This window comes from Ammospiza caudacuta, chromosome 27, assembly GCF_027887145.1.
Source record: "Ammospiza caudacuta isolate bAmmCau1 chromosome 27, bAmmCau1.pri, whole genome shotgun sequence".
In the NCBI taxonomy this organism is placed as follows: domain Eukaryota; kingdom Metazoa; phylum Chordata; class Aves; order Passeriformes; family Passerellidae; genus Ammospiza; species Ammospiza caudacuta.
In genome coordinates this window covers 3,339,304-3,358,707 of record NC_080619.1, presented here as the reverse complement: position 1 = coordinate 3,358,707, position 19,404 = coordinate 3,339,304, and the positions used below count along the sequence as shown (strand labels likewise).

The 19,404-nt window shown below is 44.6% G+C and overlaps 1 protein-coding gene across 2 annotated transcripts in view; it reads right to left on the bottom strand.

The window, feature by feature from the left end:
• NSF (N-ethylmaleimide sensitive factor, vesicle fusing ATPase) overlaps positions 1–19,404 on the bottom strand; it is a 73,092-nt gene that overhangs the window by 11,595 nt on the left and 42,093 nt on the right. For both annotated transcript variants that reach the window (XM_058820436.1, XM_058820435.1), the window contains exons 9-17: positions 17,044–17,243; positions 13,212–13,377; positions 12,707–12,781; positions 11,486–11,673; positions 8,248–8,343; positions 7,395–7,551; positions 5,695–5,828; positions 4,281–4,347; positions 4,012–4,091 (exon numbers count right to left, since the gene is read on the bottom strand). In XM_058820436.1, the coding sequence (XP_058676419.1) occupies positions 4,012–4,091; positions 4,281–4,347; positions 5,695–5,828; positions 7,395–7,551; positions 8,248–8,343; positions 11,486–11,673; positions 12,707–12,781; positions 13,212–13,377; positions 17,044–17,243 (1,163 nt within the window). The remainder of the gene's footprint in view (positions 1–4,011; positions 4,092–4,280; positions 4,348–5,694; positions 5,829–7,394; positions 7,552–8,247; positions 8,344–11,485; positions 11,674–12,706; positions 12,782–13,211; positions 13,378–17,043; positions 17,244–19,404) is intronic.

Here is a 19,404-nt window from a genome sequence, read left to right as displayed (position 1 = left end):
TGGGGGCTCTGGGAGTGATGGAAGCACATCCCCATGCATGAATCTGACTTTGCAAGTGGAGCTGGGGGCTCAAGGGTAGCCCCAGGAGTGGGTGTCCCTTGGAGGAAAGGGTTGGGGCTCTGGGATCAACAGAAAGGGCAGCCCCAGGAGCGGGTGTCCCTGGAAGGAAGGGGGCCCAGGGGCACTGGGTGTCCCCTGGAGGGAAGGGGCTGGGGGCTCAAGGGGCAGCCCCAAGGGCAGTGGGTGTCTCCTGGAGGGCTCCCTGCCCGGCACACATTCCCTGAGCCTGCCCAGCCCGCTGGGGATGCCGAGGTGCCTCCCTCCCTCCCCGCAGGCCGATTGTTGGAAGCAGCAGGGAGGCACATGTGAAACCTCTCTGGGGCTGGGCAGAGCCTGCAGGCCCCGTGTGACTGTGCATGTAGATGAAGCAGCCCCGGCCCTGGGAGCTGCTGCTGCTCAGTTCTCAGGGAAGGCTTTTTCTGCTGCCTGGCTCCCTGCTGAGCCAGCCCTTTTCAGCCTTTCCATCCCCCAGTCCCTGCTCCTGCACAACTTGATTGAATTAAAGACCCAGGAGAACGTGGGTTTATTTTCTCCTCTTCAAGGCACTGCAGAAAAGATTTTTAATTGGTTTAAAAAAAAAGATGCTGAACAAAATGCAATGGTTTTCAGCCCTCTTGAAGCAGCAGTAACAGATAGCACTATTTAACACTGCTGAGTGGAACCACAAGCAGGAGCTGTGACTGGCAATTTAAAGCAAGCTCAGAGTGGTTTCTGGTTTATTTAAAGCCTAAAGTGTTTACCCTCAAAAGAAAACCAGAACCTGCAAGTGTTTGCCCTTCCCACACCACGTTCCAATAATGCAGCCTGGGAGGAAGAGTGGAGCCTGGGAGGCAGCTTCAATTCAACAGAGACACGCACCTCGATGCATAATTAATAACATTTCATCCCAGAAATGCTTCTCTTCCACACAGAGCCTGCAGTGATGGCAGGGAGCTGCCTGCACATCAAGAATATCCCTGCAAGTGACGTGTGACACCCCAGCGAATTCATAATCTGGGCCACAGCAGTGGTGACAGGACAAGGGGGAACAGCAGGGACAGATGGATATTGGAAGGAAATTCTTCCATTTTCTGCAATAGAATTCCCAGAGAAGCCCTGGATCCCTGGAAGTGCAGGGGTGGAATGAGATTGGCTGTAAGATCCCCCTCAATCCAAAGATTCTTTGAAATCAGCTCAGAATTTCAGGTGCCCCCACAAGTGAAGCAAAGGGTAAAAGGCATTGTCCCCTCAAGAATTCCTCTCAGCACATCATTTTTACATGGAATGATGCTGAACCATGATCCCAATCCCACAGAAACCCAAAGTGCTTTGTCCCCATGCAGGTCAGTGCCACTGATGCACTTAGAGCCTGTATCTGCATCCCAAATTCCAGTAACCCCTGATATCAGCCATTCCCTCCAAAAAAAAAACTGCTCCTCAAGGCACCCTGTAATCTCAGAGGGGATTTGGAAGGTGTTGATCAACCCTCAGGATTATTTCCTAAGGGTTAGGTCTTGACTAACCCTCAGGATTATTTCCATCATGGGTTCCTTACCCGAGTTCAAAACGCCCAAAGAGTCTTTGTGTCCAGATCCAACATTTTTACAGTAAAGTGTCACAGCAGAAAAAGCTTTCCCTGCACAACTCAATTTCTTACACACAGCTGTGGGTTTTTAAATGCCCAAGATCCCCACATGCCATGGCTATGCCAGGCAATTCACTACAAACACACCAGGAAGAGCCAGAATTGCCAGAGCAGGGCAGCCCAAAGTCCTGATTCCCACAAAGCCAACAATGGACACTTAAAAAAGAAAAAAAAAAGCAAAAAAACTCCACATGATCAATCAACCAGTGACATTTCCTCAGCAAACTCACTCCTCTCTACCCTCCAACAATTTATGGCTTAAGCCACCATAATATTGGCTGTCAAGGCAGAGTCTCCCAGCCCCCAGGGCATTTCAAACCTGCTGAGCACAAATCTCTGCAACAAGTGCAAACTTGGCAAACATCTGTGAGCTGCAGCCTGTGTGAGCCCCAGGTGCCACCCAAAGGGCAGGAAACTGAAAAAGCTGCCCTCAGCCAGCTCCTCTGTGATGATTTCCTGAGATTTGTTCTGTTCCAGGATCCCAGGGTCATCCCACAGCACACAGCACAGGGTTCATGTGTTGATCATGCAGTCCCTTTTTCATAAAATTCACTTTTTCCATCCCTAATTTCTACAGCAGCCATGGTGAAGGCAATGTGCCACGTGTTCAGCCCACAGAAAATCAGCATTCAAGCCAAACTCCCAAAAATCAGGCAGAACATGGGAGTAAACCACCAAGGAAGGAGGAACAGCTTGAGATCATTTGGTGTCACATTCACAACCAGGGCACTTCCAGCCCAGTTCTTCCATCACCAGAGATCACACACAGGCACAGCCTTAGGCCTGGATTAATCCTGTCCATTTTTAGGCAAAATGCCTCAATTTGGAGCCCGGGATCCCTCTGTGCTGACAGAGGGACAGAACACAGGTGTGGTCCTGCCCTTCTGCCTTCTAGAAAAGGGATGAGCCCAGAGCTGAGCCCTCTGCTGCAGGTGTTACCTGACTGAAGGATGCTCTCATGCAGACAGCAGCAGCACACATCCAGGATGCAATGGGCAAATGGACAATTTAATACTTTAAGTTCATTTGAAATCAAGTTCTGTTTTCCCCACCGATTTTTGGGAACAGCAGGTCAGAGATTACAGGAGATGAGGGGACCAGGAATGGCTGTGCTGCTGCAAGCATGAGATAGAATTTGGATGCTGTTGTGTTACAGGCTTCACATGGCCTAGAAACTGAGAAAATCTTTGTTCTCCCAGGCTGACACTCACACAGGCCTGTGGCATTACAATTTAGTTCAAAGTGCTGGATTTGAAAGGTCTTTTCACCAAACTCTCTAATGAAAACAACACACACACACTCCTGTGCCAGGATATTAAACATGACAAAAAAACTGACTTCACCCACACTGAGCTTCTGTGCTTTTTCCTGACACCAACTTTCAAGGTGTTCTTGTTAGGATGTTATTTATTCATGCAGATCTCTGACACACAGAGCAGAAAGGCAGTGAAGGACAGGAAAATGGCAAACAAGAAAGGAGCTGCAGAACCCTCAGCACTTGTGATGCTCCTAAATCTCATCAAGCCACAAAGTGCAAACAGACAGGATCAGCACGAGAGACAAGATCTTAAGCTCCCCTCAATCACTGTAATTAACACCTGATCATTTCAAGTTAAGAGCAAATTAAACCCCTGACAAGCACAATCACAGATTACACAGAACTCGATCTATAAATAGGGAGGGAGCACATGGCTGAGCCAGGGCTGGCACAATTCAGCTTAACATGGTGAAGGTTAAACTCCTTTCCTCAATCAGTATTTTTAGGACTAAGAGCAGAAGATCCAGCCCCCAGTAATCAGATATTTCAAGCTGAATCCCTTGTGGTTATCCTAGAAATGTCCAAGTGAATGAGGAGCAGCAGGCTGGGATTAAAGTGGCTGATTCAGACAAAGCATTAACAGCACTGGCAGCTCTGAGGCAGCCACAGAGCTCCCACTGCCCATTCCTGCAGGGACAGGGACAGGGACAGGGACAGCTCCCAATGTCCATCCCTGCAGGATCAGCTTCCACTGCCCATTCCTGCAGGGACAGGGACAGGGACAGCTCCCACTGTCCATTCCTGCAGGAACAGGAACAGGGACAGGGACAGCTCCCACTGTCCATTCCTGCAGGGACAGGGACAGGGACAGGGACAGCTCCCAATGTCCATCCCTGCAGGATCAGCTCCCACTGCCCATTCCTGCAGGGACAGGGACAGGGACAGGGACAGGGACAGGGACAGGGACAGAGACAGCTCCCAATGTCCATCCCTGCAGGATCAGCTCCCACTGCCCATTCCTGCAGGAACAGGGACAGGGACAGCTCCCACTGTCCCATCCCTGCCTTACCTGAGGTGGGGCTTTCTTCAGCAGCACCAGAAGGGCTTGCAAAACCAGGTTGGAAAATCGAGGTCCAATTGGGACATAATCTGAAAGGAAAAATTCATTTTAATATCCATGGAGCAGGTGCATATTTAATCCATTTCACTGCAGCAAAAACAGTTCAATGCTCCTGCAATAAATGGTTCCAGATAATTTCCAGTTTGCAATGTTTCAATATTGCAAATGCATCAATATTTCTGCAGCAGCCAGCACAGCTCTCCCTCCTCCTGACTCACCTAAAAGTCGCTCAATGTCGTCCACAACAACACAGCTGAGCTGGGACTTGTAGGCATCATCAAAGATCTGAAACACAGTGAAATATCTCAGAGTTAAACCTCAGCCACAGGACTGGGACAGCCACAGCTGGGCCTGCTGATGTGGGTTCAGCTGAACACAGCAGCACTGAGAGGAATAATCTGAGAATGAAACAGGTGGGGAATGAGGGATCAGGCTCCCTGCAGGCAGTAAACCACTGCCATCTCCACAAATTTGGTTTATTTATTCATTTACTGCCCTGAGGCTCACTGTAATCCAGGGAGAAACCAGCACCATTCCTGTGTTTTAGGAGCTGGGGCAACACTGATAATGTGACACACACACACAGAACCTGCCCAGCTGTGACACAGCTGTGAAGCTTTTCTCCTCAGGCTACTGGGCACTGTGCAGAGCAGCCCTGCAGGGAGAAGGGACTGACCCAGGGCTGGATCTCAGCCCCAGAACAGCCCTGCAGGGAGAAGGGACTGACCCAGGGCTGGATCTCAGCCCACTCACTCTTCCTGGAGCAGCTCTGGGTGTGAGCAGGAGGCAGCACTAAGGACAGCAGGTTTGCTTCCAGCAAACCCTGATTCCAGTGAATCCAAAGGCTCCTTTTGGAACCCAAGTCACAAACTGGATCTCCACCGCTTCTCCTAAGAACTTTACTTCCCTTACAAACTCTACAGCTCTGCACCAATGTGATCAGAGTAACATTCAGTTCACATTCAGTACCATTTCCAGGAAATGAAAATGTTCCACTCATTCATATACCCTGGGTGCCCAGGTTGTTAAACCTCGTGTTTCAATAAAAACCCCACCTCAGAGCAGGTCCCAGTCCCACTCAGGCAGGATCTGCCCTCCCCAGGTGCAGCCCTAAGCCCTTCCTGGCTCCCCATCCACAGGCAGAGCTCCAGCCCTGGTCAGCCCAGATCTGTTCTGCTGCAGTTTGGCAGGATCTCACGCCAGAATTGAGAATTGAGACACTCAATGCCACAAAAACATTGGGACAGGAGTCTGGTGTGACAGGACAGGAAGGAATGCGTTAGGTGAGATATTGGGAATTAGAAATTCTTCCCTGTGAGGGTGAGGGGACCTGGCACAGCTGGGCTGCCCCTGGATCCCTGGCAGTGCCCAAGGCCAGGTTGGACAGGGATTGGAGCCACCTGGGACAGTGGAAGGTGTCCCTGCCATGGCAGGGGTGGCACTGGGTGGCCTCCCAACCCAATCCATTCCACAATTCTATGATACATTCAACCTTATAAATAAATATGTATAAATGCAGGATTTCCAGACCTAGAAAGAGCAGAAAACCATCCCAAGGATAATTCACCTTTCCCTGCAGGAGAGAACCCAGAACTGGGCTGTCACCAGGCACAGGGGGTGACACACACTTACCTTCTTCATGGCCTGGCACTTGGCTGTCTCAGAAAACCCAATCATCTTATCAGGAGAGCAGATCTTGATAAAGGGGAAGTTGGATTCCTCTGCTATTTTTGCTGCTAAAGCAGTCTTCCCACTGTGGGGGGGGCCTGCAGCAAAGGACAAACAAGGAATAAACAAGGGAGGAAACATCTCTGACAATGCTCAGTGTGAATGATACCAAGGGTATGTTTATAATTCCATCCAGAGGCATCTGCAGTGTGAAATGAATGTTTTTCCTGCTTGCAGAAGGAACACATTAACTCCTGCTGCAACCCAACCCTTCACATGAAGGCAATTAATGGAACTGCTTGAGTATATGCAGAATGATTTGCCATGACACAAAATATGGCATTACACTTTCTGTAGGAGCAGCCATGGCATCAAAATGTGTTTAGGATAAATTTCTTGAGCTTTTGTGCTGCCTCAGCATGATTTCTGCTGGCACCTTGGCAAACAAGCCAGCAGCAGGCACACTGAATTTATTATTTTACTGTTATTTGGCTGAATTCAGGATAATTCAGAGACCAAAGGCACACCTGAATCCATGCAGCCAACATGAATCAGTTGGGAAGGATGGAAAAAATTGCTGGGCAGTAACACAAGGAATTACTCAGGGTTAACTCCAAAGCTACAGAGGTAATGCATCTTTTTGGACTTTGGGAAAGGAAAAAGGGAAGGGATAAATAACAAATACTATTCCAATATAACAAATTCTCTTCCAAAACCTCTAACACAAATACTGGAAGCAGTTTCCAATATCTGAAAACTCTCCTTAGGCAGTCTGGATAGAGGAAATCACCTTTAACTGACAGAAACACCCAAATGTGGCTGCTTGAACTCAGCTAATTGCACTGATGAGCTCTCCAGTGACTTCAAAGAGAATTCAGACAACTGACTCAGCTAGAGACATCTCCACTGTAAACCAGCCAAATTCAGGTTACTCACTGGGTACATTTGGGTTATTTAGTGGGTACATTTGGGTTATTCACTGGGCACATTTTGGGTTATTTAGTTAGTACATTTTGGTTATTTAGTGGGTACATTTGGGTTCTTCACTGGGTACTTTTTGGTTTTTTAGTGGGACATTTTGGTTATTCACTGTGTACATTTGGGTTTTTCACTGGGCACATTTTGTTTATTCACTGGGCACATTTTGGTTATTCACTGGGCACATTTTGGGTTATTTATTGAGTACATTTGGGTTATTCACTGGGCACATTTGGGTTATTTAGTGGGTACATCTGGGTTATTTAGTGGGACGCTTTGGTTATTCACTGGGTACATTTTGGTTATCTAGTGGGTACATTTGGGTTCTTCACTGGGTACATTTGGGTTATCTAGTGGGACATTTTGTTTATTCACTGGGTACATTTGGGTTCTTCACTGGGCACATTTTGGTTCTTCCCAGGGCACATTTGGGTTATTTAGTGGGTACCTTTGAGTTATTCACTGGGTACATTTTGCTTATTCACTGGCCACATTCCCTTCTCCCTTGTTCCAATCAAAGGATCCCTTTAGCTGAGCAGTTTTAACACCCAAACCAATTTCACCCAAGCAAACTCAAAGAGCCCAGCTCCATTTCTCCCCCAGGGTGTTTCCTGCAGGTTCAGGGTGTCAGAGGTTGGCAGAGCAGCCTCCAGAGGCACTCCCAGGTGTTTTTTCCCCAGCTGTACCTTCCAGCAGCACGCTGACCAGGGGAGTGCGGTCGCTGTTCTTGGTCTGCTGCACCAGCAGCTCCCCATCATCCAGCACCCTCGTCACTGGGTCCCCCCACTTGATGATGCCATTCATGATGTAGCTGGCATAGTCCTCCTGGTTGGTTCCAAATGCCTGTAGAAGACAGGGAATACTTTTTTTACCACATAATTTTTCATCCCATTGAAAAATCGTGAAATAATTAAACCAAAATGACCAGGAGGAAGGCTCTGAGAAGTGAGACAGTCACAGCCCCTGGTGACTCACAGCATTCCAACATTCAGAGGGCTGAACACAGGTGGAGACCAGGCATGTTCAGAATCATCTTTTCATAGGCCCTCACAAGCAGTTCCAGTCAGTGCAAGTTGCCAGTGGGTTCTGACTCCACACTGTGCAGAGACAATTCTCAGAAATGAGGTTTAAACCTCCTCCTACAGCCCAGGGTAGAGCTGTCATTGCAGCTCCAAGAATGGCCAGGTCAGTCCCCATCCCTGCCTCCACCTGTGTGAATTCTCTCTCCCAGAGGACACCCAAAATTCCTTGGCATCCTGTGCATTGACATCCTTCCAAATGCAGATCTCCACTGGTGACCTTTGTCTTTATACCCCCAGGAAATGAAGTGGCCAAAAAGTGGACAAGGAGAAGAAACCCCCAGCTGTCCTTTACCTGTTCTAGCTCTCTTTATGACTCTCTGGGCAGCAACAGAGAGCTCAGAGCTCTTCACACGCCAGCCCATGGGTCACCACTGCTGTGTGACTCCAAAGGAAGTGTCCTTCCCTCCCATCTGACTGCTCTGGTGGCTGCTCCTGCAGCCCCACAGTCCCCACTTACTGGTTTGATGTCATTCTCCAAGGATGCAAAGAAGTCTCCTCTGGTCACTCGCAGGCTCTCTGCCTTCTCCATGTCCACCTCCACTTTGTTGCTGGCCTAGAAAGGCAATAAAGGCCACACTGTGGGGTCAATAATAAAAATCTTCCTGTGAGGGCATTTGCTGGGTCCTCCTGGAGCCGCTCAGGGCAGCTGTCCCACCCCACTGTGATATTTTCTGGAAAATTTCCTTGCCAGGATTTTTCTCCTGAGAAGCTGAAAAGCCTCAGAAAAGAAATGGAAACAATAATTATCTGATTGCTTGGAATGTGGTTTGGAGGTTGCTTCCCAACAGGTTCATCTTTGATTGGTCTCATGTAAATTGTTTTTTAATTAATTAGCAATCCCAGTCCAGCTGTGTCAGACTCTGGTCAGTCACAAGATTTTATTATTCATTCTTGTTTAGCCTTCTGATGTCTCCTTTCTCTTTCTTTAGTATAGTTTTAGTCTATCATTTTCATATAATATCATTTCATTTCATTTAACATAATTTTGTATAATTTCATATAATTTCACATAAGATAATATAATACGATATATAATATAATATAATACAATATAGTATAATACAATATAATATAATATATAATATAAATTTTAATATCATTTCATGTAATATGATATTATATATTATATATACTATAATTATATTATATTATATTATATTATATTATATTATATTATATTATATTATATTATATTTATAATAAGTGGGGTCAGTGTGGGACTGACCTCAGCCCAGTTCAAACTTCTAGAACTTACTGGGATTACACAGATACCCTTTGGAGAAGGGAAACTAAGACAAATAAATTACATTTAACCCTCAGAGATGTGTCTCAGACATTCCCCTCCAACAGGGACCTGTCAGAACAGAGTGCACCAGAGCATGGGAAGGAAAAATAACAATAAAAATAATGACATGGGGCTTGTCTAGAGGAGCTGCATTTGCAAGCACAGGACCCCAGCCTGGGCAATCCTACTGTGCCAGAGCATGGCTGAAATGAGAATCCCTTCTCCCAAAAACACCACCAAGCACAAACACACAGCCAAATCAAAAACTGAGGGAATCTTTAGTACAGATAATCACTCTTCTGTTTTGCAGAGGGAGATGAAAGCACCTGAAACACTCAATAAATTCCTGAAGTTGTGTGCACACTTAAAACCAGGAGGGCTCTTACCTCCCCAGCCTTTAATGAGCTCATGCTTTAATTTTTCACACACACACTTTGAGAGATGATTTAAACTCTTGTTTAAATGATTCAGAAGACAATGCCCCTTCATTTTCCATTTGTGCTCTGGTTTCTCACAGGTGCTTCTGAAAACTAGGTCAGGCCTGTGATGTATATTTTAAGTTTTCAGTACTTGCAGGAAAGAATAAAGTGTTTTACTGCTTCATTTAGCTAAAAGCAATTTCAGAATAAAGAACATTACCCAAAATTACTATGTCAAAGTGTCTGAAAAGCAAAACAACACGAGGCCATTTCCCATGTGGAAAACACAGGCATAACATTGCTGAGATGTGGATCACAAAGCACCCCAGAGGAGGGGACTGCTCTTTCACATTTGCACATTGCCATCTCCCCTTTTCCCACATGATTTCTGGGCACAACAGGGAATAGATCAAACACCAACGCTCCCCAAACGCACCCTAAACTCCAGCACTGAGAAAACATCAGCTATAAGCAAAATTAATTATTTAAGGAAAATGTTTTGCCTGCAAAGGGAAGAATCCAGAAGTGCTGATTTTTTTTTGAGGCAGAGCACAAGAAAATGAGAAAGTGATGATGTTTGTGGTTTTCTGCTATATGAAACAATAACTTTTAACTTGTCAAGTACTGTGGTTATACAAGACTAATTAGCAGGAAGAGTAATTTTTCCTTTCGAAAGAGCACTCCCAGGAGACACAAATGTCTAAGCAGCAAATGATTTCTCACTTAAATGAAAGTGTGATTTGCTCTCCTCACATTTGAGGCTGAGCAGATTCTTACAGTCCCTCTGCTGTGGGATTGATGTCCTGGGCTTTTCCTGCAGGAGCTGCCCCCAGTCCTGGCCAGGGGAGCAGGGCTGAGCCTCAGGCTCCTTCCTCACCACCTCATCATCTCATATTTCAACACCACTGAATACTGAGCTTTGCCTGTGCCTTCCCAGCCCTGACATTTCACGGCCCTGCAGCCAGAGGGATGGGAGGGCAGGGAGGTGTTCCCTGAGAGCTGAGGGATTTGGGAAGGCTGCATGAACCAGAGGATGTGGGGTGATCACCATGCCAGCCCTTATCTGCAGTGGAAGGTTTTGTACAAAACCCTCTGAATTGGGATTTGGAGCAGAGGATTCCTTCCAAGGCTGCAACACTTCTCCACACAAAGCACATCTCCTCTGCCTTCTGGTTCTTGCAGAGGAAACAGTGAGGAGCCATCCCCACTCCCTGATCCCAGCACACTCTCCATAACCCTTCTCCATCCTTTTTCAGGCTCAGGAATCCCAATTTAACCATTTCTCCAAAGAAAACCCTCCTGTACCTCTGACCCCTTGCTGCCATCCACACCCTGGTTCCAGCACAATCCAAGCACACCAGGGATTTCATCACAGCCTCACTTTTGCTCTTCATCTCTCCTGGTAAATTCTAACCTTGCTATTTTGCTGTTTCCACCGACAAGCACTGAGCTGGGATTTCCAGACCATTCCAGCTCCAAGAACTTGACCCCAGCTGATGGCCAGGTCAGTCCCCATCCCTTCACCTCTCTGAATTCTCTCTCCCACAGGACACCCAAAATTCACTGCCATCCTTCCAAATGCCCCCTGCACACCTCCACCTTTGTCTTTATGTCCCCAAACCAGCTCTGAGGTTGTAACCTCCCCCTCCTCACAGAACATTTATCAACACATTGAGCTGCTCAGGCTCCAGCAGAGCCTCCCTAGAAATGGCTGTTCTAATTCCCACCTCATCTCCTGGGTCCAATGCACAAACTGTGCTCAAGACTTTCAGTTTTTGGCAAAACATCCTCAAAAACCACCCCTTCAAGCTGTGCAAGAGGCACCTGGAGGGCAGGAGGGGGAAGAGGGAATTGAGAATGAAAGAAAAGCACAGGGAAAAAGTGAATTTCATCTCCTAAGGTACACAGATAGGCTCCTTTCCATTTGGAGGTAAACATTCCATATTCCAAACAGAATTATTTTCCTTTTTTTGCCCCAGTAGAAGACTGACCTTGATGTGTCTGTTCATGGCAGTGGACTGAGCAGCTCGAACCAAACCTTCCAGCTCAGCACCACTGAAGTTCTTGGTCTCCACTGCCAGCTCTGCAATGTCCACATCCTCAGCCAGCAGCTGGTGCTCCCTCATCCTCACTGTGTGGATGTGCAGGATCTGGAACCGGCCCTTCTCATCTGGCAGGCCTGGGATGGGGGAAAAAAACCACAAAAACCCTGAGAACATCACTGCAAACCCCCTGACCCTCCCCTCAGTGTCGTCACTGTCACATTTTCTGAAAAATCCCTTTGCCAGGATTTCTTCTCCTGGGAAGCTGAGAAGCCTCAGGGAAAAATGAAAACAATATTATCTGATTGATTCTCCTGTGTTTTGCTGCTTTGGAATGTGGTTGGAGAGTGTTTATCCAACAGGTGCTTGTTTGATTGGTTTCATGTGAATTGTTTTAATTTAATGACCAACCACAGCCCAGCTGTGTCAAAGCTCTGGAGACAGTCACAAATTTTTCATTGTTATCTTGTTAAGCCTTCTGTCTGTATCCTTTCTTTCTCTCCTTTAGTACAGTATAAATTCATATCATATCATATCATATCAGCCTTCTAAGACCACGGAGTCACATTCATCATTTCCTTCCCTCGTCTGGGGACCCCAAAAATCCCACACAGTGTCCCCTCCTTCCAAGGCCCCTTCTCACCATAAGCAGCTTCACTCACAACCTTCACTGACCAAATTCTGATCTCAAATGCAAATTCAGTGATTTGTTCTCATGAATCTAAGATGATCTGGGCTTATTTTCTTAACAAAGCCTACAAGATCAGATATTCCCTAATTTACCCTCACTGGGTGTGCACAAAGGTCCCTTTCTAGTTACTGACAGACAGCTGCTTTTCCAGTGCCAGATGAAATGGCAAATCAAGTTCTTGGTCCACTTTTAGTTCACCCAGTGCTCTTGCCTCTCCTTCCTGCAATTTCCACCCAGGAATGATCTGTACCATTATTTGCCTCCTTTCCTTCACACAAGTATTCAGGGTCCTGCCTGCCCACCCTGCTGGGCAGAAATTCAGATCAAGTTTATCACTAGGGAAGTCCAAACTGGTGCTTTATTGGTCTGATTTAATTGATGCAGGAATTTCAGCTGAGCCATGCTGGGGATTGCTCACATTAGGATCTGTATTTGCTTTGCTGCTGTGGGTCCATGGAGCTGAGGAAAGGGGCTCTTACCAATCTCCATCTTCACCTCCAGCCTCCCTGGCCTCAGCAGGGCCTCATCAATCAGGTCAGGTCTGTTGGTCATCCCTGGAGTCAAAGATAAAACAAAACAGTTATCTGAGCTGCCTGAGTGGGTTTACAGCCCACAGAGGTAGGGAGACACTCAAAGAGTCCCAAGAAAACAGACAGAAGGCACTCCTCTTCTGGAATGCTCAGGGAGAGTCAGGGCAACAGGGATCAAACCTGTTCCTGTGGCTCTGTCTGCCTGTCCTGGGGCTCCTGCAGCAGGACAAGCACAGCAGGAGCAGCCCCAATCCCCCCCAGGCTGATAAATCAATTCTATCAATCCTTACAAGTTCCCCTAAAGCATGAAACCCTCCTTATCAAAAACTAAACAAGGAAATTGCTGAAAGCAGCAACATCTGCCAACCACAGCAGCATCTCCCTTTAAACCTGCTCCAACAGCAGCCTGAGCTGACCAAACCCCAGCCCTCAGGACAGAGCAAACCCCACCTACCAATGACCAGGATGTTGTTGAGCTGCTCCACACCATCGATTTTGGACAGCAGCTGGTTCACCACGGTGTCGTGCACGCCCGTGCTGCCAGCCATGCTGCCCCTCTGCTTGCAGATGGCATCAATCTCATCAAAAATGATGATGTGCACCCCACTGTTGGCTCCAAGCTGGGGGAGAGAGGACAGGAGTGTCACCAGATTCCAAAATCAACACCAAGCTTAGCCACACAGACACAGAGTTGTATTTGCAGGAAGAAATGATGAATCTGACTCCATGGCCTCAGAAGGATAATGTATTATTTTATGATATTACATTATATTAAAGAATGCTGTACTAAACTGTACTAAAGAATACAGAAAGGATACCTACAGTAGGCTAAAAAGATAATAATGAAAACTTGTGACTCCTTCCAGAGTCCTGACACAGCTTGGCCCTGATTAGCCAAAGAGTGAAAACAACTCACACCAGAAACCAATGAAACAATCACCTGTGGGTAAACAATCTCCAAACACATTCCCCATGAGCAAAACACAGGAGAAGCAAATCAGATAATTTTTGTTTTCATTTTTCTCTGAGGCTTCTCAGCTTCCCAGGAGAAAAACCCTGGGTGAAGGGATTTTTCAGAAAATGTGAATGTGACAGACACAGCATTGAGAGTCCCTGTGTGCTCAGTATCACATCTCTGTGTGTCTCACCCCTCTCCAGGGGGACATCCTGCCCATTTCCAAATCAGGGAACTCAGGGGGCTCTGCTCAAACTCAGAACTTGGCAGCTGCACAGGTTTTAGGGAAGAGCACAAGGCTGAGCAAGCCAAGCAAAGGCCAGAGCTCAAAAGGCCCCAGCACTCAGCACCTGGGAAAGGGACAGGTACCAGGGACAGGGAACAAGGCCTGTCTGTGGAAAGAGGGAACACCCCAGGCTGCACTGAACTTGGTAAATCCCCAGCTTGCCAGAGCAGCTTTGTTGATAATGTTTTTAAGGAGCCCAGTCAGCCCCAGCACTGCCATTTCCAGGTTCACTCAGGGGTGAGGCAGTTGCAGCTGCTAAGAGAACAGGATACTTTTTGTGACTGCATTATGAAGCTTTTCCCCTTCAAATTCCACCTCTAAAACATCTTTTGTGGCCAGGGCAGCCCATGTTATCACTGGGTGCATGTGCTGGGCCTGGCAATCTGCCCCAGACACAGGCAGCACAATGCCAACCTTTGGGAGACCTTTTTAATCTCCCAGCTGTCATCGGGCCCAGCCCCTGCAGCCAATATTGAGTGGATTTTCACAGGTGTGTTACTGCCAAGGCAAAGCAGCTCCCAGAGATGCAGCAGCCACCAGGAGATTGCTCACATGGGTCTGTGTTACCACACAGAGCTGATTGACTGACTAATAAACCTTCTGCTGAAGAAATGAGATTATTTCAAGTCACCACCAAAACCTGAGTCTTGTGAGCTGATCAAAATTAAGGGATCATTTGCTAATGACTTCTAAAAAGACTTCCCTGTATTTAACTGTGACTGGCCTGACATTTGATTTTCTTTATCAGAAAAATCTATCAAGATCAAGTGATCAACAGCAGAGAAAAATTACCATAGCACACATGAAAGAAGTATTTACACCAGGAAACTAAAGATTGGGGTTTTGAAAGCCAGCTAAAGCAATGGATAAAAAACATCACTGGAAAAAAACAGAATCTTTATATTCACTTCCAGTTTCAAAGATCTTTAGTTTCAAGACATTATTCTCATCCATTAGTTTTCTGCTGAGAAAAATTAACCATGTATAGGTTATAACACTTCAAGTGCTGTAACATACCAATATGCCTGCAACCCAAAAACCTGAAAGCTTATGTGCCAGCTTAATTTAGTAAGAAAAATCCAAGCAATGGATAAAAAACATCACTGGAAAAAACAGAATCTTTATATTCACTTCCAGTTTCAAAGATCTTTAGTTTCAAGACATTATTCTCATCCAGTAGTTTTCTGCTGAGAAAAATTAACCATGTATAGGTTATAACACTTCAAGTGCTGTAACATACCAATATACCTGCAACCTAAAAATCTTAAGGCTTATGTGCCAGCTTAATTTAGTAAGAAAAAACCAAGCAATGGATAAAAAACATCACTGGAAAAAAACAGAATCTTTATATTCACTTCCAGTTTCAAAGATCTCTAGTTTCAAGACATTATTCTCATCCATGAGAAAAATTAACCATGTATTGATTATAGTAAGTGCTGTAACATACCAATATGCCTGCAACCTAAAAACCTCAAAGCTTATGTGCTAGCTTAATTTAGTAAGAAAAATCCAATTAGATTCAATTATGTCTCTCCTAAAAAAAAAAAAAAAAAAAAAAAAAAAAAAAAAAAAAAAAAAAAAAAAAGACTAAAAACATAGGAAAATTTGCACAATCTGAGTTTTAGGGAGCCCAGCTGCCTTTTCCAGCTTCCAAGGCTGTTTTCACAGCTGACAGTCAGTCTCTCCTGGTCTGTCACTGTTACATTTTCTGAAAAATCCCTTCACCAGGATTTTTTCTCCTGGGAATCTGAGCGGCCTCAGAGAAAAAACAATATTATCTCATTTGCTTCTCCCTGTTTTGCTGCTCTGGAATGTGGCTGAAGATTGTTTACCAACAGGTGCATGTTTGATTGGTTTCATGTGAACTGTTTTTACTTAATGACCAATCACCATCAGCTGTGTCAGACTCTAGGGAGTCAGTCACAAGTTTTTATTATTCATTCTTGTTCAGCCTTCTGTCTGTATCCTTATTCTATTTCTTTAGTATAGTTTTAATATAGTATTCTGTGATATAATGTGATAAAATATAATATAATGTGATACAGTGTGATATAGTATGATTGATATGATATGATATGATATGATATGATATGATATGATATGGTATAATAATGTGACATGGTATGATATAGTCTAATGTAATGTAATACAATGTAATATAGTATAATGTAATATAGTATTATATTATATTATATTATATTGCATTACATTACATTGCATTACATGATATAGTATGATATGATATATAATATAGTATGGTAAAATATTTACATATATAATAATTATAATGCAATATATATTATATATAATTATAATATGATATAATACAATATAATACGATATGGTATGATATAGTATGATATGATGGAATGTAATGTAAATATAATATAATATAATATAATATAATATAATATAATAGCTATATTATGATATATTATTATATATTATATGATATATGATATGTGATATATGATATATGATATATGATATATGATATATGATATATGATATGTGATATATGATATGTGATATATGATATATGATATATGATATATGATATGTGATATATGATATGTGATATATGATATATGATATATGATATGTGATATGTGATATGTGATATATGATATATGATATATGATATATGATATATGATATATGATATATGATATATGATATATGATATGTGATATATGATATGTGATATATGATATATGATATATGATTATGATATATTATATATGATATGTGATATATGATATATGATATATGATATGTGATATATGATATATTATATGTGATATGTGATATGTGATATATGATATGATAGATCATATGATGTAATGTAATATATAGTATGGTATGATATTGTATAATATAGTATTGTATAATATAGTATCATATCACATCATATCATATATCATATCATAATAAATCAGCCTTCTGAGAACATGGATTCAGATTCATCTCTTCCCTCCTCCTGGGGACCCTCACAAAGACCCCACTGCTCTCACCCCCATCGCCCCCATGGCCGTGCATCCTTACCCTCCTCTGCTCCTCCTCTGCATCAGCAAACAGCTTCCTGATGTTGGCCTCGGACTCCCCCACGTACTTGTTGAGGATCTCGGGCCCGTTGACCACCTTGGGCTCCCTGGCATTGAGCATCTTCCCGATCTGCCGCGCCATCAGCGTCTTCCCGCAGCCCGGGGGGCCGTAGAGCAGGATCCCCTTCACGTGCTTGCAGCCTGCAGGGACAGGGAAGGCATCGTGGAGAAGGCTGAGCTACAACAGAGACCAAGGAAGCCAAAGAATAAAGGAGGGTGTTGGGAAGGAGGAAAGTTTGACAAGAAAGTCTCACAGGTACGCTTGGCAGAAAGATTTTTGAATATAGAATCTGAAAATGGAATAGAGATGGAAGCAAGATTTGACACAGAAGAAAAGAATTGCTGAGCCCTAACCAAGGAGGCAAAGGATATGTTAGTTAGAACATCCTTAGAGCAAAGGATAAACCCACCTCAAACAAGAAGATGTTTTTACCAAGCACAAAGATAGCACAGGCAAACACGCCTGCCAATGGTGCAAGTAGAAAAAAGATCTCAGAATTTTCCACTGCAAGAAAACTAAAAAACAACTTCCAGCTTAAACTGTAACGTGCTTTTAGTGAGTGGAGAACAGTAACATGAATATGATAATTACAGTAGTTATGATGGGCTAGAGATAAAAGTTAAGGTATAGATTGGTTCTAATGTATGAAGATGCTCAGCAAAGAAAAGTATAGAATGCAGTGTAACCAAAAGAAAAGTCTATAATGCATTATAACCTAAACTAAGGGTCTCCAGGGCTGCCTGCAGCTGGAGCTGACAGCTGTAGGCACAGCTCTGTCACCTGAACTGCTGTGACATCTTGGATGGAATAAACTCCATTTTGGATACAATAAACTGCATTTCAAAGAGCCACCTGGAGGCCTCAGGAGTCTTGGGGAAAGGTGGAGCTCAAAGGTTTTTTTCCATTTTTTAATGACTACATGAAAATCTGATTTTACTCCATTTTTGTGGATTGACTTCTTTAAGAATGTGACCCATCCATGGTAACCTCACCCCATCCCACAGCGCCCTCAGGGCTGTCACACCTCCGGGCAATTCTGCCTGTTAAGGACAAACACACCTTATTCTCACAGATGTATTTTATGAAAAATCCTTTTGTCAGGATATTTTTTCCTGAGGAGCTGAGAAGCTTCAGCTTCTCCATGTTTTGCTGCTTCAGAATATGATTTGGAGAACTGTTTACCCAGCATGTGAATTATTTTTACTTGGTGACCAATGACAGCCACCTGTGAGCAGTCACAAGGTTTTATTATCATTCCTTTCCTTTCAAGCCTTCTGATGAAAACTTCTATTATTTAGTATACTTTTAATGTAATAAAACTATTTCTTTTCATATAATATATATTATAAAATAATAAATCAGCCTTCTGAAACATGGAGTCAAGATTCTCATCTCTTCCCATGTCAGGGTTGCCTGCAAATTCCACCCCTCATCACTCTGCTGTGATTTCACTTACTCCTAAAGGTTATGGCATAAAGAATTGATTTCAGTCTGAACAACTGCTCAATATTATTTAATTCCTGTGACCCCACAGGCTCTCCTGCTTCTCTCTCTGGTTCATTCACTGCAGTGAAGCTCCAGGTCACTGCCCTGAGGAGCAGCTGATGCTCCCAAACCCCAGAGAGCAGCAGCGCTGCACTGCCTAAGCCCAGCAATAAAGCTGAGAGGGAAAATCAATCCTGCTGGGCTTTTCTGCAGATAAAAAATTTACTCCAGGAATCCAGAGCTGTGCCTAAAGAACTCATGAGTCAGCACTGTGAGTCAAAACCATAAACAACATAAACTGAAGACAAATCTCACAGGGGAGGGAGTGAGGCACAGATAAATTACAAGTTGTTCCTGTCAAATCCCTGCCATGAGGGCATTGTGACCATGGGGGAACAGGATCTGCTCTGCAACCGAACTGCACCAGCCAGGGTGGTGCTGACAAAGTGATCTCTGCAGGGAAACCCCAGCACAGCAATGCTCCAGCTCCTGGGATCCAGCACGAGGCCACCAAAGGGCTACAGAGGCCACCAAAGAGCTACAGAGGCAACCAAAGGGTTACAGAGGCCACCAAAGACATAAAGAGGCTACCAAAGGGCTACAGAGGCCACCAAGGGGCTACTGAGGCCACCAAGGGGCTACTGAGGCTATCAAAGGCATAAAGAGGCCACCAAAGGGTTACAGAGGCCACCAAAGGGTTACAGAATCTATCAAGGAGCTACAGAGGCCACCAAAGAGGTGCAGAGGCCACTAAAGGGTTAAAGAGGCAACCAAAGGGTTACACAGGCTACCAAAGGGTCACACAGGCCACCAAAT